The sequence below is a fragment of the Lynx canadensis genome, chromosome A3, assembly GCF_007474595.2.
Source record: "Lynx canadensis isolate LIC74 chromosome A3, mLynCan4.pri.v2, whole genome shotgun sequence".
Taxonomy (NCBI): domain Eukaryota; kingdom Metazoa; phylum Chordata; class Mammalia; order Carnivora; family Felidae; genus Lynx; species Lynx canadensis.
The window spans coordinates 21,494,737-21,516,332 of record NC_044305.1 but is presented as its reverse complement, the minus strand read 5'-3'; the positions used below and the strand labels follow the sequence as shown (position 1 = coordinate 21,516,332).

At 42.9% G+C, this 21,596-nt stretch overlaps 1 protein-coding gene across 1 annotated transcript in view; it reads left to right on the top strand.

The window, feature by feature from the left end:
- Positions 1-21,596, top strand: part of CTNNBL1 (catenin beta like 1) — a 127,476-nt gene that overhangs the window by 22,276 nt on the left and 83,604 nt on the right. Inside the window, exons 4-8 of the mRNA XM_030309632.1 lie at positions 5,357-5,450; positions 8,327-8,418; positions 18,087-18,159; positions 18,398-18,456; positions 20,200-20,348. Coding sequence (XP_030165492.1) covers positions 5,357-5,450; positions 8,327-8,418; positions 18,087-18,159; positions 18,398-18,456; positions 20,200-20,348 — 467 coding nt within the window. The remainder of the gene's footprint in view (positions 1-5,356; positions 5,451-8,326; positions 8,419-18,086; positions 18,160-18,397; positions 18,457-20,199; positions 20,349-21,596) is intronic.

The following is a 21,596-nucleotide window of genomic DNA, read 5'->3' as shown; positions in this document are numbered from 1 at the left end:
CATTCTTGGGGATCTTTGGGGTTTAACATTTGGTTCACATCCACTGCTATTATTTATGCAAAAGGTGAATATCTGTGCTTTATAATGCATTGATTTGGTAGCCTGGAAGATAGAATCTTTTCCGAGGAGTTCTAAATGTGAGGGTATATTGCTTTGATGGCAGTTCTCTGGCATCCCTCTCTAAAGAAGTCTTAGGACTTTGCTCACACGTGCCTTCAGCTTGGCAGGCCTTGCTTCTCCTGGGCTACCTGGAATGCTCCCAGTCATCCTTTAAAGCCGCTTAAAGCTTATCTCTTTTGAATTTTTTAAGGCTCATCCCCCCGGCAGAATTTGTGTTCTTTTAGCACTTTGTATATCCTAGCATTTGTCACATTGGCTTCCGGACATCTGTCTGTAGGTTGGTCTTTCCTGAGATGTGATTCCCATCAAGGGAGTGGCCAAAGTGGTAGGTCTGTCATTTACCAACTGTGTGTCCTTGGGGAAGTTACCTAATCTCTCTGCATTTTGTTTCTTCTTCTGTAAAATGGGGGTAAGAGTAGTGCCTGTTGCATAGCACCGACCTGAGGAATAAATGCTATTTAATAAATCTTTAGAACAGTGTCCGACACTGAGTAAACACCCAATAAATGCTGGCCATTATCTTCATAAAGATATTATGCCTGGTGCATACTAAGTTCCTAGTAAATGTCAAGCTAAAATGATCTGTGTCATCTGCCATGCAGCGAGATGTTTGTAAGTATTTGTTGAGTTCAACATTTTTTTCCCGTTTTGACAGATGTTCAAAAAACATTTTGAACAAATACTCAAAAAAACTTTTGAAGGGAATGGACCTAAATAAGACATGGAAGGATAGATGTTTAGTTTAAAAAAAAAAAAAAAGATGAAATAAATAATGATCACGCAAAGCAAAATATTAACGGTTGTGAGAGGTGTCAGCTACTGTGGAAGTGAGAAGAAGGGAGCACTCGTGAGGGGGAAGAATCCGGAAGGTCTGCAGAGTTGCAGGGCACTGTCTGTGGCCTCAAAGGGAGGCTTTCACAGGAGGATGTGTGCAGGTGTCCCAACCAGAGGAGGTGGAAATGTGGCTGGGCCATGATATTGGCCGTAATGGCTAGGAGCCACCGTTTGGTAGAAGGAGTTTCACAAAAGTGGCTTTGGCGTGGAGTCAGGAATTACCTTCCATACCCATTCTTGCACTCAACTAACCCTACTTAAACATTGCACGTTGAAGTTCTGTAGTGGTTTGTCTTGGGCCGGTTGGCAGTGCATTTGTGCTGCTCAGGTGAGGCTGAGGTTGGTGGGTTTTCAGTTGCTCTAAAGGTATTTATTATGTAAGTTTCTGGATCCTATCACTTTTATCCCTCCCCGTTTCTATTAATGAATGTCTTCACCTGCGTTTGTATTTGTTCCCAAGCAAAATTCATGTGTTCATCTTTTCGCTCAATGTTTATTGAGTGCTTGGTATATTCTGGACTCTGGGAATGGGGTATATAGCAGTGAGCAAGACTGACAAGAGTCTGCTTTTGTGGAGCTCAAATCCAGTGTAGGGAGAAGCAGTAAACAAACCGGCAAGCCGGTAGTGATTCTCTGTTACATAAAGAATTAAAATAGAATGATGTGATGTACGATGACTGGGAAGTCACGTTAGGTTAGATAGTCAGGGAAGGCCTCAGTGTGGGATGACAAGAGGAAACCAGCCATTCAGAATGACCAAGGGCAAGGTGGGACAAGTGCAAAGGACCTAAGGCAGGAATGAGCTTGACAGATTCGAGGAGCAGAAAACTGGTCGAGCACAGCTGGGGTGAGAGGAGAGAGCGCAGTTAGGGCCAGATTTCCTCCGGGTTTTGTAGGCCTTGGTAGGAAGTTGGGGTGGAATTGGCAGTGTGAAGGGGAATGACTGGAGGATCTTAAGCAAGGGAGTAGTAACATAGTCTGACCTAACATTTTAGGAAGACCACTCCTGGGACAGTGAACCTGGAGGGAGCAAGAGCGGAAGCTAAAATATTACTAGATAGGTGGTAACAGGCATAAATTTTGTGTTCTGACCATATTACCATATGCAACCTCCAGACTTACTTCTTGATCAAGATTCAGTGGATGTGGGAGGTTTTTTCTTAGTTTTTTAAATATGACGTTTCCAGAACTCATAGTAGATACAAAATTTTACTCTAAACTCTTAGGAAAGCTTATTGGCAGACTATCCAAGATAGAAAGAGAATCCTTCAGACCTTCTCATCTGCCCTTTATTTTTTTCTTTTGTCCTTTTCTCTTGTATCCATCTTCCCTGGTCAAGAGGAAAAGGATCTGATCATGTCCTTGGACTTTGTCAGAGTAGGACCCGTGGAATATTGTTCAGGAGACCTCCTAACGAGCAGAAGTAACCAGTGACTTCCCAGAAGACGTCAGGCTGAAGACAGTCACGATTTCCAAGGCCAGGGTTGCTCTGGCTGACACTTTCATCCCTGACCAGGATTTGTTTTTCGTTTCAGGGTTTAGTCACAGGTAAAATTGGTGTGATGGTAGTAGACCCAAGGGGCTGGAAGGAGTAAGACGGAATGCTGATTTGTGCCTCTTAAGGTGATATCCAGAGCTATGCATAATATAAATATTTTTCCAAGGGTTTGCTGAGCTAAATGTATTTTGACTGCTTTGACCCTTCTACAATCAGGTAAAATTGCATTTAACCCAGCCCCACATAAAGTTTCATACTTTGCAAGCTTGAAAAGCCTGCCTGTTAGAAGTTAGATTTCTGTAGCAAAAAAAAAAAAAAAAAAAGAAAAAGATTTTCCTCCAGCCAAATACCCACTGTCCGGAACCATTCCGTTCTGGGACTTGAATGCGTTGCTTACTGCCACTGTCCCCCCCACCATTTTCCAGACAGCAGAGATGGGAAACATGGCGAAGAATCAAGGAAAGGAGGAGAAATAAAGCAGATAAAGCAGCAATAAGCAATTGAAACGGGTGAAGCTGTTTGCAGAACCGACAAGAATGTGATACCCAGTGGATTTGCAGTGTCTGCTGCTTTAGGATTGAGGGAGATTATAAGTCAATCAGGGTGATTTAGGGAAAAACAAACTGTGACATGGTTCATATTTCCCCCCCAGATGGTTTTCTGTTTCCTCTCGTATATACTCCAATTGTCCAATTAATTAAGGAAAACCTTGCAGTGGATTTCTTTGGTGAAGCTTTTGCTGGCTGTGAGATTTGAGAGCAAGATTGCATGTCTGCTTGGGATAAGAGGGGAAAACGGCTCATTCTGGTATTTACGGGCACCCTCGCTCAATTCTGGCAGCAGTGTCCTCTCAGATCTGCAGCTAGTGTCTTTCGTTGTTCTTCACACCATCAAGGGCCGAAAGGGGAGAAACTCTACTTCGTTTGCGATTCAGGTTCACAGATTACTCAATAATTTCAGCTTTTTCCCCCCTTGCCAGATGCTTCCTTTAAGCATCACCGAGAAAGAGTAAAGAGGCCTTATTTCAAGATCTGTCCTTCTTGCCATTGTTGCATCCTTGGGTCGCAGGGTGCCCTATTCACAGGTGCTCAGGGAAGTGTCAGTCTCTCTCCTTTCTTTTCCCCTCCCCAAAGCGACAGGGTGTGGTGGGGAAAAAAAAGAGAGGCATAGAGTCAGTCACTTCTGCCACAAGCTTTGTGACTTTGGTTAGGCTGGCTGGTTAACCTCTCTGGATGTTTGTTTGCTCACCTGTGAAAGCTATGAGGATTACCTGAGAGTAAATGGAGCAAGTTATAGAAAAAACCTGATTGCAGTACACAGAGGGAGTGTTTTGTCAGTTTATGTGAATTTAGCAAAATGACGGAGCGTCTGCCTGTTACAGCATTGCTCTCCACTTGGAAGAGTAGACCGAGATGAGCCAGGGTTGGGTGGCTGCCTTCAAAGAACCGGAGTTTTTCTTGGTTTTCCTCGATATTCATATCGAATAGTGAATGATCAGATATCAGAAGGGGTAAAGAGCTAGATTCAAACTCTCTACTTTAGGGGCGCCTGGGTGGCTCAGTCAGTTAAGCGTCCGACTTCAGCTCAGGTCATGATCTCGAGGTTCGTGAGCTTGAGTCCCCCCCCTCCCGTCGGGGTCTGTGCTGACAGCTCAGAGCCTGGAGCCTGCTTCGGATTCTGTGTCTGCCTCTCTCTCTCTGCCCCTCCCCTGCTTGCTCTCTCTCTCTCTCTCTCTCTCTCTCTCTCTCTCAAAAATAGATAAACGTTAAAAAACAACAATAACAACAACTCTCTACTTAATTTTTGATCCAGACCCAGGGTAAGACATGCCACATAGTTTTATTTAATCTTTATAACTTATTCCCATTTCCTAAGTGAGGAAACTGAGGCAGTGAGAGAGAGGATATGCCACGGGTATACAGAAGGTTTTATCTTCCTGTACATGTACAGGCTTACTTACTGACTACTAATTAGAAATTTACTACCGGATGAATTCTCACTTCTTGATTACGAGGAGTTTCCTTAGTTACTTTCCTTGGTGTGCGTCAGGGTTGCCCAAGGACCGTCTCCCTAAGAGTACAGATTGTGCAGGGAGGAGCATGAAGTAGTGTCAGCATTATTTCACCAAAGAAGGAAGCTTGGTCTTTGCTTTTCTTTTGCCATTGCTCAGTGGCTGTTTGGTCTTGGCTAAGTTGATAATCTCTCTGAATAGCAGCTCTGTGATGTGGCTACTGAAAGTTTCCTATAAGGTTGCGTGAAACAAATGAGAAATTTAACTGCTGTCTTATGCCCTAAATGTAATAAAATGTGAGACATTTTATTATGTTAATACTCTTCTCAAGAAGGAATTAGAAATTCATCAGAAGGAATAGTTTCATTAGAGCTTAGCATAGAACATTAGGAATGTTTTGAATTTAACCGTAAATTGAGGTCAGTGTAAATTATGGCAAGTAAACTTCCCAGTTAAACACCCCTTGGTGCTGTGGTCTAGAAACAGACTTTTGACTTGAACAAACTACGGACCTGACTTAAGAAGGGACTTTTGCCAGGTGTTTGTTTAAATACCACAGAGAGGTAGAAAGAGGACCGGACTTGATTTCGGAAGGCCTAGGTTCAGGTGCTGGCGCTGCCACTCACCAACTTTGTAACCTTGAATTCTGCTTTGTCTCCTTAAGCTTTGATTTACTCATCCTAAGTTCAGGATAATGGTGCCTGCCCTTTCTTTGCCTGGGGGTCATTTCAAGACTCAGAGAGGTAATGGGACAGGAGAGCACACTGTAAACCATAGGTGGCCGATCAGTTCTTTCGTTCATGCGGGTGAGAAGTGAGGATGGGAATGGGAACATTTGGCGGACTGTTTTGTGACATGTATCCCTCTCTCCTCTTGCTTCCTTGTTGCTGAAGGTGGATGGGCAGGTGGTAGCGCTGCTTGTGCAGAATCTGGAGCGCCTGGATGAGTCTGTGAAAGAAGAGGCAGACGGTGTCCACAACACTCTAGGTGAGGGGCGGGTGACTGCTGATCCTGAGACGCTGTGTTTGTTTCGGGGCTTGGTGCTCATTTCCCTTCTTCTTTCATAATCGAGTCAACAGCAGGTGTTTTCTTTCCTTCTGCTCCCAGACTGCCTTTGCAGAAATGAAGACCCTTGTGTAAATTTCATATAACTGCAGCTCCGGTTTGGCTTGCAGGTAATAAAAGCAGAAATCCACTAAGTAGATAACCTTCCTGGACAAAAACTGGCTCCTTTTAGCAGCGCTTTGCTTTTTTATTTTGATTTTTTTAGCTTTAGAACGTGTATTTTACCATTTTTAAGCCCTGTGTGTTGGTTTTTCTTCCTGCCTTCCTTCAGTGAGACTAGAAACTTTGGAACTGTCTTTATAAGACAGTTTATTTGGAAAAGAGTTAAGTGTTTGTCTTTTTATGTGTAGTTTACCACATAAACTGATTGAAATACTGCTGTTAACTTGCATGCACCTTCATCAGTGTTAGTTTAAGTGGACTCTTCTGCAGTATTTCCCTTCCTCCTCCTCGAATCTCCCAGCTCTTTCTCCCTGTAAAGTTGTTGGACCATTAGCCTATTTAAAATTGTGCTTTTGCAGGATGCCTGGGTGGCTCAGTGGGTTAAGCGTCCAACTTTGGCTCAGGTCATGATTTCACGGCTTGTGAGTTCGAGCCCCGCACCGGGCTCTGTGCTGACAGCTCAGAGCCTGGAGCCTGCTTCAGATTCTGTCTCCCTCTCTCTCTGCCCCTGTCCTGCTGGTTCTTTCTCTCTCTCAAATATAAATAAACATTAAAAAAATTTTTTTTTGATGTTAAATAAAATTGTGCTTTTGGGTAGTCCTCCTTATCACTAGTCGTGTCTTATTAAAAAAAAAACAAAACAACGGTGACATATCTTTAAGCAGAGCTTGAGAAATAAATGAGGCCCAGCTGAAGCAGAAATTTTGATGAGAGATCAGATTTTTCTCTCAGCTCTTTTTGTCTTCCACAGATTTCTCTCGTAGTTTTATATTCTCTTCTGTGACCACTATCATAAAGAAGAGGGGAGGCATAGCACCTAGGGAGTAAGAGAAGAGAGAACACAATAATCTGTAACTTGGGGGTTGGCTTTAGTCTAGAGCTAGAATTTGGCATTGCCATCTGTTAGCCTAATACTGGATTTTGCTGAATAGATAGTTTATCAGAAGTTTTAACTGACTGTTAACAAAAAAGGGGCCTGGTATAATGGAAAAAGCACCAGGCTGGCAGTCTGTAGAGATCTGTGTAGTTTCAGCTTCGTCACCCACCAGCAGCCCAGGAGATTTACCCCTCTCTCATTTATTGAGCACCTGCTGTCTGTGAGGCACTGTGCTAGGCACTGGGGTAGCCAGTGAGGAATTTGGCATGGTCCTACTCCTGAAGAAGCAGACTGATGGGAAAGCCTTGAACAGAAAGGAAAGGCAATACAGGGTGAGAAGTGGTATAATAGGAGTCAGTGCAGAGCAGTTTGGAAGTAGGGGAGGGTTTGCAAAGGTAGCTGATGGGAGCTAAATATGAAGATGGGTGCATTTTGACAGAGAAATGAGAGAAGGGCCTTTGAGTGGGGGAGAGTCACTTGCAAAGCCACGAAAGGGCTTGGGCTTTGGAGAAAGAGTAGAAATGGACTGTGGCAGTAGTGGGAGAGGACACGGAGGCAGGGTTTGCCCAGATCGTGGAAGACCTTGTAAACCAAGGCAAGACGATTGGATTTTACTCTGGTGGGCAGCAGGAAGCCATCTAAAGCGCAAGCAGAGGAATAAGGTAAGGGCATAGAAGATTAAAATGAAGGAGTTGGCTTTCCTAGAAAGTAACCTAGGGTATTGCGGTGATCCTCGTCTCTCAGGGATCTTGTTGCTACTCTGCTTCCGTGACTTTGAATTCCATTCCCTGAGGGGGTGGCCCACTGAGTCTTTAACTGGCCACAGACGAGGCTGACAGGGGCAGAGGAGTGAGGAAGAATGTAAGAGACATAGTGATTTCTTCAGCCCTTTCTCCTTCAGAACTCAGACCTGATGTGTTCTGGGCATTGGGTTAGAGAACCTGGAACTAACTCTGTCTCCTTTATAATAGTAACATAACCTGGGTTATGGAGCAGAAGGGGCCCTGAAGGAAGTGAACGCATTGGATGTGTTAGAATGGAACTATAGGGGATTTTTTTTTTTTAAGTGTCCTTTTTTAGTATCGTAGTCATGTAATAACTTTATTTTCCTTTGGCCTCCTAAGTTTTAATTTTTCTATTAGGCAGCAATTTGGCTGTTGTAAAAGATAGCAGGACCAATTATATTTGCTTCCGCGTACCTGACAGTTAACTCTGCCAGCATGGCCTTTTCCCTCTATGCATATTATTGTGTTCAATTAAGATCATGCTTGCTTCCCTTGTAATGTCCAGAGAAAGAGGACTGAAAATGAAGGACTCTGGAAAGGCAGAGATTCTGAATTCACCATCCCTGGATTTTTTTCTAAGGCTTCTTACCTAGTCCCCTGTCCCTTCAGTTACAGGCCTCCGGGACACCAGCACAGTGAGCACTGAGAAGGCCTTCCTAGGCAGATACACACCTTTCTCTGTGTCCTGCTCTGGTGTTGTTCCCTATTAGCACAGAACATCTATCACTTATTTCTTTCTGTGAATTTCATCATTTTTAGTTACACGTTTTACTTGCAACATAACCTAAAAAAAAAAAAAAAGCAAACCCATAGCATCTCCCTTGTTAATCTAGAAGTGACAACACGGCATCTGGCTGGGAGGCATACAGGAAGTGGCAAGAGGAATATGGTGCCTGTCGTGGGAAGGGCGGCAAGCTTGTTGCAGACGGAAACGTAATTGCCCTCCCTGATGACTGCTGTCCGTCTCCCTGCAGCTATTGTGGAAAACATGGCAGAGTTCCGGCCTGAGATGTGTACGGAGGCCGCCCAGCAGGGTCTTCTGCAGTGGCTTTTGAAGAGGCTGAAGGTAAGTTTGGCCTTGTGGGACTGCAGCTCCAACCTGTCTTCGCTCTGGGCGTGGCTCAAGCCAGGTCACTGGCACAGATTTTTATCCCTTTGCTGTGTGATCTCCTTTGGGAATCTTTTGGGATCTCTCGCCCCTTTCTTTGCTTCTCCTCTTTTTGTTTCAAGAGAAAAGCCTTTAAAGTAGCCTTTTAATACCTCTGAAAATATTATAAACATTTTTTTTAATGTTTATTTACTTTTGAGACAGAGAGAGACAGAGTATGAACGGGGGAGGGGCAGAGAGAGAGGGAGACACAGAATCCGAAGCAGGCTCCGGGCTCCGAGCTGTCAGCACAGAGCCTGACGCGGGGCTTGAACTCACGAACCGTGAGATCGTGACCCGAGCCGAAGTCAGACACTCAACGGACTGAGCCACCCAGGCGCCCCAATAAACATTTTATAAATACAAATAAATTCACTGGTACAGAAGGCATAAAACTGGAGGTAAAATCTCCCCTCAGCAGATTCCTTCTAGTTCCACTTCCCAGAGGCAGCCAGTGTTAACAATATTCTCTCTCTCCTTTCCTGTACACACATTTTGTGTGTATAGGAGTGTGTGGGTGTATTTCACAAACAGAATTTTACAATATTTTATTTTGCAGGTTGGTTTTTTTTCACTGAACTAATAGCTGCCAAGTATTCTGTTTTATGCATATACCAAAATTAGTTTAACCATTCCCCTTTTTATGACAGTTTTTCACTGTTGTATAGCAATTTTTCACTGTCACAAGCAGTGCTGCAGTGAATATTCTCATATACACATACACATTTTTTTCTTGCACACTTATGTTAGTTTATCTGTAGGATAAATTCCTAGAAGTTGAATTGATAGATCGAAGGATATGTTCATTAACACATCTGGTGGGCACTGCAAAGTTGTCCTGCATAAGGGCTGCCTCACTGACTTGAGAGTGTCTGTTTCCCCTAGCAACATTGGGTACTATCAAACTTAAAATGTTACTAATCTGCTACATGAAAACTGGTATTTTATTTTATTTTGGAGTTTTAAAATCACGGCAAGAATATTGGCTTCCACTTGTTTATTAGCCATTTATATTCATTTCTTTCAGCTTACTATTTAAATTTTTTTTTTTTAATGTTTTAGTTTTGAGAGAGAGAGAGAGGCAGAGCGCAAGCTGGGGAGGGGCACAGAGAGGGAGATACAGAAACCGAAGCAGGCTCCAGGCTCTGAGCTGTCCACACAGAGCCCGACTCGGGGCTCGAACTCACGAACCGTGAGATCATGACCCGAGCCGAAGTCAGACGCTCAACTGACTGAGTCACCCAGGGGCCCCATCTTTCAGCTTACTATTTATATCCTTTGTTCATGTTTATATTTCTGTTGAATTTCTTACTCTTTCCTTATGAGCATAATCCTTTTGACTATCTTTTTAACAATTAGTGGTGTCCCATGGAATAAATGAGCAACAAGAGGGGCAAGGGCTTCTCTGAAAAGAGTAGTTTTAACCAAAGGTGTGATGAGAGGCAGTTTGGGACTGCTTATATGGTCCTCAGGCAGGCAAGGATTCCCAGTTTCTCTGAGAAGGAGGTATTCGTTCATAGATAGAATGATTCTCTAATATTCAGAGTGTGCTTTGCTATGCTTTAGAGTGTCACAGAGATCCAGAAAGTCTGAGGTACATCAGGTCAGATTTACTCCCCGCTGTCTTGGCGGGGCTCAGGAAGAATGTTCCGCTTACGATAGCGTATGCCCATGATTAGCCCTCTTTCTGACCATCTAAGTCTTCCCCAGTCCTACTTATTTAACCATCTGTTCCCATGGAAATCTATAACATGGACTTCTGTAACATGACCTGAGGGTATTCAGCTAGCCCAGATACTACCGTCAGTGGGTCTGGGCACGTTTGCCTGGCAGAGTATAAACGCAGTATGCGGTTCAGTAGATTGCAACTCCCTCCACATACACGCACGCACGTGTACACGCACCCGTGCACACCTACACACCCTTACCTTCCTTTCAGGAAAAAAAAAAAAATCAGGTCTAATTAATTCATGCATTGTCATCTTTTAACTTCCTTTTGACCTTTTCTCATGAGCCTGAATGCCTTCCGAGTTTAGGACTAGACTTATTTCCCCATCTTTCCTCAACATTCAACACATTTTTATTCTCCAAAGCCTTAATACATCTTGGGAGTGAGGAGTGGAGGGGAGGAACAGAGTCGAGGAGATGGGATAGATGGCAAGGACTGGAGTTGTTGGTAGGGTGGCCGTAGGTGAGAGCTCCAAACTTTTGGATTACAGAATAATCCAATAGCTTTTGTCTCCGAGATCAAGACTAGTTTTTTTTCAGTTCCTTGAGACTTGGTACTGCTTCAGGGATCCTTCCTTAAACCAGAATGTCAGGCCTCCTCTGCCCTTCGAAAAGCGTTGAAACTTGCCAGTCTTTTTTTGAATTGGTAACAGGAAGGAGAATTGAGACCTTTGGGGGTTTGGCTTGGATTCCATTTTCCTTATGAGAGTAATAGAGAGTCCCATTTGATAGTCTAGTAAGCTATTGACTGTTAACTTTTAGGCATAGTGTTTTTGTAATCCTCGGGGCATAAATAGCCATGTTGCTGTCTCTAAAACAGTTTTTCAAGGTTTCAGGGTATCTAAACATTAAAATGCTATTTGGTTATTTTATTAGTAAGCAAGTGCCCTTAGAAAAATTCTGTGTTTCCCAGAACATTAATAAGAGAGAATCTTGCTTAAGGGTGAGGCCAGCAAGAAGGCATATTTTTGTAAAAACAATGCCTTGCACTTTTTCCTCATAATCTGGGAGAGTGCTCGTTAAAATTTTCACCATCGTAAACATATTGAATCTGAATGCCGGACCTAGAGCCTGATTTTCACCAGTGGAACTCTAAAAAATTAGACATTTCTAGACTCATTGTCTCAGTCTCTGTCTTCTCTGTCTCTGTTTGAGGGAAGTTCCACCTGTGCTTCTAATGGACAACCCTCACTAATACCCTCTGCTCTCTGGAGATGTGAACATTTTCATTACCTGTTTTTATTCTGCACTACTCCTGGACTGATTTAAAACTCCATTTTCAATGTGCTATTCCCTATCAAGAATCTCCCTCTACACAGTCCTGATGCCCTTTACATCAGATCCCACCTTCTCTACCTACTTACAAAGGCTCCTTACGGCCCCTGGTTGGCTCAGTCTGTTAAGCGTCCAACTTTTGATTTCAGCTCGGGTCATGATCTCGCAGTTCGTGAGTTTGAGCCCTGCATCAGGCTCTCCACTGTCAGTGCTTGGGATTCTCTATCTCCCTCTCTCTCTGCCCCCTCCCCTGCTCACTCTCTTGCTCTCTCTCAAAAATAAATAAACATTAAAAAAAATTAAAAGAAAAGAAAATGCCCTTTATGCCTGGCCTAGTCTGACGTTTTCATTTCTCATTTTTTTTTTAATTTTTTTTTTAACGTTTATTTATTTTTGAGACAGAGAGAGACAGAGCATGAACAGGGGAGGGGCAGAGAGAGAGGGAGACACAGAATCTGAAACAGGCTCCAGGCTCTGAGCTGTCAGCACAGAGCCCGACGCGGGGCTTGAACTCACAGACCGTGAGATCATGACCTGAGCCGAAGTCGGACGCTTAACCAACTGAGCCACCCCGGCGCCCCTCATTTCTCAGTTTTTAAATTGTTGGCCTTATTACCTTTCAAACAGACATCTTTTTTACTGTGCCCCTGCTCTGCAAAGGTCAGAATTATTTTGACCTCTGTATCTGTCTTTGATCATGCTCCTCCCTCCACCAGGAATGACTTCTGTCTTCCCTTATATACTTCTCAGTTATACACAGCCTTCATTAACCACTTTAAATCCCTACTCTTCCATGTAGCTGCCATCATTTTTAGGACTGAAAGGAAATTTATAACTTCTATTGCAGATTAAAAAAAAAAAAAAAGTCGAGACTTATATAGAGATTAAGTGCCTTGCCCAACTTCATACAGCTAGTTAGAGATAGAGCTGGAATTAAACCCGTGAGTCCTGACTTTCTCCACGCACCCTTTACATGGCACTACTTTGCCCCCAGCCCATCCCATGCTCTTTCTTTTCTGAATATCAACCGTTTTACTTTTTCTATGCTGGTTCTCTTACGAGAGTTAGCAGATCTGTGTTCTAACATGTGCCTATAACTATGACATTTCTCCTCATGAAGCATCTTTTTTTCAGCACCTGGCAGACTTTCATATTGTATGTGCTCACTGTCTTTCTTTAAATAGCCTTCAACTCTAAAAGCAAGGACTGTGTTGTGTCTCCATCATATTTGCGACTCCACCCAGTTGTTCTCAAGGTGTCGTTCGCAGCCAGGACCAGGAATGTCAGAATCACCTGGCAACCAGAATCACCTGGCAACTTGTTAGAAATGCAGATTCTTGAACCTACCCCTTGACTCCCTGAATCCGCCCATCTTGGGGTGGATTGGCCATCTGTTTTAACAAGCCCTCCAGGTGATCTGAATGCATGCCAACATCTGAGAACCACCCTCCTGGAATACTTATATTTACACTGCTTGTTAAACCCTGCTGTTTAACTGATCATCCCATATTGATTCAGTAGTCTTTGAGTAATTCTTCAGTGAGTGGCACCTTGGTGGGTCTGCTTTTTGTACTGGTAGCCTAGCAGTATATAGAGATACTCATAGATTTCTTCACTGAATGAAATGTCACTAATTTGTGCTAATGAGGATGAAACCCATTGCAGATGACTGCATTAAATGGTTTAGCAGGTGAGCAGATAACAGGAGTGGGAGAGATTGCTTTACAGTTCATTTTTGTGGGGAATACAGATTCATTAGGATATTGTGTACTCTTGAAAATAACACCAAAACCCAAAGTTTTATTTTTTTTCTTTTCTAAAGAAGCAAAATTAAGATTCTCTTTGGTTTCCCGGTTAAATCAGTGTTTCAGAAATAGTTGCAACATTTCAGTGTATGAGCTAATGAATTGAGAATCGGCTGCATTATACTACATGCACAACTGGTTGATGGGAAGTTCTTAGCCTCCTGTGACCAGGAGTTGGGATTTTACAGGGCACAGTCTGCTTCAACAGTTGCACGGGGCTGTAGATGTGTCTGAACCTGCCCCGTGTGCCAGGTACCAGGTACCAGAGGTGAGCCATGGAAGTAACCTGCAACTTCTGGCTGCGGGTGGTAGCATAATTGTTTTGTACTTTCCAGAAAAGCAGCAGCTCGCAAAAAGGTGAAGTTTAATTTTATTCAAAGCTAGTACATGCTGAGTCCAAACCTATGCTTGGCTCTGTAATTACTCTGACAGCTAAAAGATTTAGGATCACCAGGCTCCTGGATAGCAGAATCCAGAAGCTTCAAGTCCCTTTGGCTAACTTTGCAAACTCCAAAAGACTATACCCACTAAATGAACCTCTCCTTTCTCCTGATTTTGACTGAATGTCCTTGTAATTTGGCAGTTTGATATTTTGTAAACCTGGAGGCCATCATCTCTGGCTGAGATTTAAATTTTTTTTTTTTTCAACGTTTATTTATTTTTGGGACAGAGAGAGAGACAGAGCATGAACGGGGGAGGGGCAGAGAGAGAGGGAGACACAGATTCGGAAACAGGCTCCAGGCTCTGAGCCATCAGCCCAGAGCCCGACGCGGGGCTCGAACCCACGGACCGCGAGATCGTGACCTGGCTGAAGTCGGACGCTTAACCGACTGCGCCACCCAGGCGCCCCTCTGGCTGAGATTTAAATAGAAATAAAACTTCCTTGGTGATTTTTGACTTTGGCCAGACATGGAAGATGAGTTAAATTCCCTCCTTCCCACCTGGCCCACGGTTTCCCACACTTTCCTTTATTTCTTTTCCACAAGATTAAAATACTTGGTTGTCATCCTCATTACCATGAAGTTTTCCAATGGGAATGCCGTTTGTGGGCTGTTCACTAGGTGGAAAGCATTGTTCTAGATGCTTCACATACATATTTTATTTTATTTTATTTTATTTTATTTTATTTTATTTTATTTTAGTTTATTTTTTAAAAAAAATTTTAATGTTTGTTCATTTTTGAGAGAGACAGAACACAAGCGCGGGAGGGGCAGAGAGAGAGGGAGACGCAGAACCCGAAGCAGGCTCCAGGCTCCGAGCTGTCAGCACAGACCCCGATGTGGGGCTCGAACTCATGAACCGTGAGATCATGACCTGAGCCAAAGTCGGAGGCTTAACCGACTGAGGCACCCAGGCGCCCCTCATAGATGTCATTTCTCATCCTCACAAACAGCTTTCCAAGTGGTGCTGCTGTCCCCAGTTACAGATGCAAAAGGCATTGCACAGAGGGGAGGTGATTGCCCAGACACTGTGGGAAGTACGTGGCAGAACCTGTGATATTGGGCCTGGATATCTCCAAAGCCTCCCCCTCTTGCCAGGTTACTTCCCAGCTGGTACCCCTTTCAGACTCTGAAGCATTTTAGGGCTCAGTGTTGGGGAGTCATGGGACCTGATCATTTTGACTTTCTGATTAGATTCCTTCTTCATGCCAGTTTTTGAAAGGACCTATATTTTAACAGAAAAAAAGTGATGAAATTATGATTTTGATTTTTAAAACTGTACTTTGGGCAAATTGGAAACTCCTTGAAGTGTCACAGCAAAAGCTAGAGATTTCCTGAGGGGGATTAGGAATTCTCAGTAGAGGGGAACACAGCTGTTTGGTGCCTGTGATGTATATACTGGTTAATATAATCCAACCACCCCATGAGGAGATTATTACTTATTTTCACTTAAGAGAAATCAGGTAAGAAAGGCAGAGTAATTTGGCCAAGATTCCATAGCTGGTAACCATTAGAGCTGAGATTCTAACCTGGATATTTCTGATTCTAGTCAAAGAAAAGCTTCTAGTACCTACTGTATGTTAGGTACTTCCATATTACCCCATTTAATTCTCATAGTAATTCTCCTGAGAGGATGTTACCTTATTTATTATTTATTTTTTACAGGTAAGGAAACTTGAGACCGAGAGATTTTTCTTGGATCATAGGTGCCCCTCTCAGCTCATCATGCCCTTAATGTCTTAGGAATTTCGTTGTTACAGTGCCCCTATGCCAAAAAGGACCTAACAATCCTGTTGATTAAGTAGTTAGGTCCAAATATGTATTTATGTCATAACAAATTAGTAGCCATACACAGGAATTAAAAGAAAAAATATTTTGGAGCGCCTGGGTGGCTCAGTCGGTTAAGTGTCTGACTGTTGGCTTTGGCTAAGGTCCTGATCTCATAGTTCGTGGGTTCGAGTCCCCTGTCGGGCTCTGCACTGGCAGCGTGGAGGCTGCTTGGCCTTCCCTCTCTCTCTTTCTCCCCACCCCTCCCCTGCTTGACACTCTAGCCTGTGTTCTGTTTCTCACTCTCTCTAAATAAATAAATAAACGCTTAAAAAAAAGAAAAATATTTTTATTTTAGACTTAAATGCCACACTTACTAATAAGCGTGTGTACCTTCTGAGTAACCGCACAACTTCTAAAACCTTGGAATTCAGTTGAACACCACCACCCTCATTCCTGTTGCACATTGATTTTCACACAGTTCTTTTATTACAGCAACCACCAAAACCCAGCTTCACAAAGATAGGAGGTCATCAAAAGAGTGTACCTGGAGCTAGTAGTTAATTCGGTGTTCAACAGATGTCACCTGTCACCGTGCTTTCTTTGGAAATTTTAAAGAATCCTGCGGTGCCCCTGTGAATTCAGTTTGACACCCCAGGTACCTCGGCACACAGTTTGGGAACTGCCGACTTTGTCGCATAGGTAGTACGTGCTCATGAGTCAAACTGAGGTGCACTGATCCTAGATTCATGTTGTTCTTCTTTTTTTTTTTTTAAACGTGACTGTATTACTTAATATAATTAATTTTAATTCAGCGTAGTATCTTTAAATGCTGTAACAGTGGACAAGGTTCACATCTAATTCACCTGTGTGCTTTCATGTTCAGTTCTTTGTCTTGTGTTTAGCAGATGCCCAATAAATATTCATTGAAAAAAAAAAGAGAAAACCTCCCCCTTATCTTGGAGACAGGATTTATAAAATCACATAAAGGACAAGAGGCCTTGAAACCGCAGAAAGGCTAAGTATGATTCTAGTGGCCTCGTGTCTTTTGGCTTTTTTTAGTTAAGTGTGTCTAGTTTCAAACAAGAACGCTGGCCCTTGAAAAGCTGCATATAACAAAGTTAGTGTGGCTTTAAATCATTTAAAATACCAATACTTGTAATTTAAATAATTCGAGTAAGTAATTTGATTAGCAAGTCCTTGATTCTGATAGAGATGCTCACCCTCAGCCTTTCACTTTTGTGTTTTGGTCTTTATAAAACTGCTTTCCTTAAAGTGAAACACACCTCAGATTGCATTTAAACTCTGGTTGTTATACTGAATCTCTTGAAAGAAGGCCTCAAGCTTGCCCAGGGAGCATACCTTGCAGTCAGTACACGTAAGACTTTGCATTTACAGATCTTTTAACCTAGGGTGGTCAGCTTCCTGAAACCCTGTGGGGTGCACTAAGGCCTGACAAGGAAGACGTGCTTAGAAAACTGAAAAGTTGCTGGGTGTTGCTTCATTAGGGGCCACTCTTCCTTCCTAAGTACAAAATCAATGTCCAAACAGCACTGTGAATAGCACTAAGGTGATGGAAGTGTTAGCTCCAAGACGAACACTTCCCTGTCCTTTCCAGGTACAGAAATTATTTGTCATTTCAAAAACCTGGATAGGTAGCAAGGCTGCTGCTGATTAACAATTGTTGTCTGCGTGCCTGCATTTTAAGGATCAAGGGTACGGTAAATAAAAACACATCGATGAGGTTTGCTCTTCTCTGTGCACCTTTATGCAACGGTGCCTTGTTAATGGTGAGATATTTGAGTCTCGCTACCGAAGCAACGCGGTGGACAGCTGTAAAAGATAGTAGATATGTCCCCTCTGAAACACCAAGTACCAGACCGTGCAGCAGGGAAGGAATTGTGGGTAGTAATTTGGGTGTTAAAATATTAACACATTTCTGCATTTTTAATGTGGTTTCCTTTTTAAATAGTAGGCAGATTATGGCACACAAGCAGATAGGTTTATGATTTCAAATTAAATTTTAAGCATTAAAAAAAATCCAAAAGGAACTACTTTGTTATAAATGCATTCAACTAATCTAAACAAGAACTTGCTTTCTTTTCACCTTCTGTGATCATCCATCGGCTAATTGATAGCCTGATTTTATGATTGTAATATGTGAACGAAGCTTCATAATGGATTTTAGTCTTAAGGATTACAAACTTTCAATCATTCATCTAGTTCACAGTTGAGTATATACTATGTGCTAGACAGTCGTCTCTGGACTCACAGTGGGGAATCTGGGAAGGCTTCACTGAGGAGGTGACTTTCATACCTGGGCATTAGCAGTGAGAGAGCCATTGTGTACATCTGCCATTTATGGTTGTACTATGTAGTATTTGAGTCTGATCCCTTGAGAACAGAGGCAGGCTTTTCTTTCTTTTTTTTTTTTTTTTTTTTTTTACCTTTAACCTGCCTTTTGGCTTTCTAAGTTCTACTTCTCCTGAACTTAGATCCTAGTTCTTGTGAACTAGGGGAGGGGAGCAAGGCCCCTTAACGTTTTTTTCTCATTTCTCCTATGTCCCCACAGGCAAAGATGCCTTTCGATGCCAACAAACTGTACTGTAGTGAAGTGCTGGCCATACTGCTCCAGGACAATGACGGTGAGGCTCCCTCTCGGTATTGATATTCTGTTAGGATAGGAGCCAGGCTTGTTTCAGATCATGACAGCAAGCTCTCTTGCCTTTGGCATCCCCTTGCTCTCCCTCTCGCGCTCTGTGCAGCTTTTGTACTCTGTCAAGCTGTATTGATTTTGTTTGCTGATGTATCAGTGTTAGACGGCTGTAAAATCTGACAGTTAGCTTCATTTTTTTTCTCCTTCTATTTTTTTTCCCCTTTTAGAAAACAGGGAATTGCTTGGGGAGCTGGATGGAATCGATGTGCTTCTTCAGCAGTTATCCGTGAGTAATTCTTATGCTTCCTGTCTGCCATGAAGATACATGGCCTGCTTTAAATGGGAGGTGGAGCTGGAAATTGTGGGAAGAAAGAAGCCATGTGATGCAAGCCATATGGAGTATGTTGGCGGGTTTGAGGTTACATCGGAGCTACGTGGTCTGCCTCCTTTTCTTGGTCATTTGCTCTTTTTTTTTTTTTTTTTTTAATTTTTTTTTTTTCCTCCGTTTTTATTTATTCTTGGGACAGAGAGAGACAGAGCATGAACGGGGGAGGGGCAGAGAGAGAGGGAGACACAGAATCGGAAACAGGCTCCAGGCTCCGAGCCATCAGCCCAGAGCCTGACGCGGGGCTCGAACTCCCGGACCGCGAGATCGTGACCTGGCTGAAGTCGGACGCTTAACCGACTGCGCCACCCAGGCGTCCCGGTCATTTGCTCTTTATGACCAGATATCGCTGTGTATCTGCTGTGGATTTCCCCCGTCTTCTGGTGTTTGTCAATCCAAAAGAAGTGTGCTTCCTGCTTAAGTGTGTGTTCTTGGGCCAAGAATACCGAATTATTTTGAGTTGACCCACGCCCAAGATTATTTACTTCCTTTCCTTTCCATCTGCCAGTAAAATGCATTCTATCCATTTAGAATCCAGATAAGCTCAAGGAGTACAAGTTCTAGTGCAGTGGGACAGAGGTCACAGAGGAGGACAGGGAGGGACGTGGTACCAGAAGCTGGAATAAGACATTAGAAAATGCCATTTTCTCCTTGTAAGAAATGTAAATCTGGTTGAAATGTTGTTGTTCTGCCGGCATTCTGGAAATACTGTGAAGATGTCTTCTAACAAATCTCATCCGTGCTATTCCAAAACCAGGACTGAAAATAGATCATTTGGATAAAATCTTGAGTGTTGGGAGTGTCTGAGCTGTCAGTTTGCATACAGCTGCCGTCGTGGTGCCAGCAGCCGGAGTGGCTTGGCCTCCGCCCCAAAAAAGTAGAGCTTTGAAATGCGAATCTGTTTCCAGTTTTCTGGGAAGGTGCTTCGTCCTGTTCCTGCAAGATTGTTGTTCATTTTGTAGTAGGCTCTATGGGTATGCATATACTGTTAAAAAGGCTTTCCTCCTAACATGCCATATATCTCTGGCAGAGATAGGACTTCTGCTTTAAGCTGTTCCCATGACTTAGAGCCACAACTGCTGTGTGAAGGTCGTTCAATAGCCCCGATGGTGAGGAAACTCTTCCTAAGGCTGTGGTCATTCTGGATTGTAGTTTCTTTTAGGTGTGCATTGGGCTGTGGGTGGGTTGTGGGAGGGCTTTGGAGGTAGCTGGCAAAGTGGTTTCTTGACCTGGATGGTGGTTTCAGCTATACGTGTCTTTTATGGAATTTTTTTACACCTGTGTTCTATTTCACAGTAAAAGGGTTTTGTTGTTGTGTTTTGTTTTGTGTGTGTGTGTGTGTGTGTGTGTGTGTGTGTGTGTGTGTGTGTTTAATCTGGCTCCTTGGAACTGTCAATCACTCATGGACCCAGTGGTCAGTTGAGTGTTTTGTTTTTTTGTGTGAACTGGTAGCTATTTAATACCTGTGAATCAGAAAGTTCGGTTTCTCTAAAATGGAAACTGATGCGAATTTTGTATGGCGAGTTTGTGTTTCCTCAGTTGTTGGGGTTATCGTGACAGGCAGGCTTTGGAAGTTGTCAAGCGCTGGCTGATGAAAGGACATTCTCTTACGGCTCTGTGCTTTCTGATGTCTTTGCTTGACAGGTGTTTAAAAGGCACAATCCTAGCACAGCCGAGGAGCAGGAGATGATGGAGAATCTGTTTGATTCACTCTGTTCCTGCCTAATGCTCAGTTCCAATCGTGAGCGCTTCCTGAAGGGCGAGGGTCTTCAGCTGATGAATCTCATGCTCAGGTACGTTTCTTATCTCCTAGCACTCTGTCTTTTTTGTCCAGCTCCTCACTGTTGTCTGAATTCCAGATCCCGTACCTATGGTCTTTTAGTCCATTGAGTTTCCTAGATAATGTAAAACAGTAAGGCCTTCAGGGGTGGGTGGGTGTGTGTGTGTGTGTGTGTGTGTGTGTGTGTGTGCGCGCGCGCACGCGCGCGCGCGCCTGCGTGCATGTGTGTGGTCTTCTCTCAAGTTAGAGTGGGTAGAAAATAGAAAGTACGTTTTGTTCTGTTTGTGCCCATTGTTATGTGAGTTGGTAATATGACCACTCCATTGAAGGGAAGTAACTTTTGGTTCCTTCTCTTACTGTGTTGGTTTTGGGAAGCCTAGTTATGACCTTCTAAACATACCCTATGTTAATTTCTAAACTTAGCCTAGTTTTCTTTATATCCCACATAGACCTGTCTATGCTGTAAGTTTGTATTTTTGTGGTTGACAGAAGAATATCAGATTTTTTATTTATACAAAGTTTTCATTAAATATCATTTTCTATGAGGTGCACATGTGCTATGTGGCTAGCATGGGAGATGAAAACGTGCAGGACAGTTCTAGAACTTTACAGTACTTTCCTTACATATCTTCTTATTATTTATGTTCTAATTCCTTAAAATATTTAAAGTGAATATCATGTCTAGTATATTTCACAGAATCCTAATGTTGGAAGTAAATGGAAGGTAGCTTGTATCAATAACTTTTGAGAAATCTGGCTAGGAAAAGGAGTAGAGAAATAGGAGTAGGGGGTAACCAGAAATGGGAGTTGTGTGTGGTCAAGGGACTGTTTTTCAAACTGAGAGCCACTAGAGCATGTTGTGTGGCCAGAAGACTCTACTCATTATGACTGTATGAAATTGACCTAGAGCCTGCGGTCTTTACACTTGTATTCCTGTAAATTGAAAACTCTGTTAAACCATTTCTTTAAAACGTTTTTTTTTAATAAATTTGATATACGTATCTATTAAATACAGTTTAGAATATAGACCTGCAGAACCGCTGTTAAAAAACACTGATAAGGTACCGTGTTAAGTGCTGCACTTAGAAATGAATAAGACAGGATTCCTGCCTCCAAGAAGCTAAAACAGCTCTGTCACCCAAACACAACCCAACTTTGGATGTTTCACTTCTTCCACTCTTTTTTTTCACTTTGTAATTATTTTCTTGTTTTTGCCAGCTTTTTAGTCCTGTCACATGTGTAATTTTCTGTACTAAGTTTC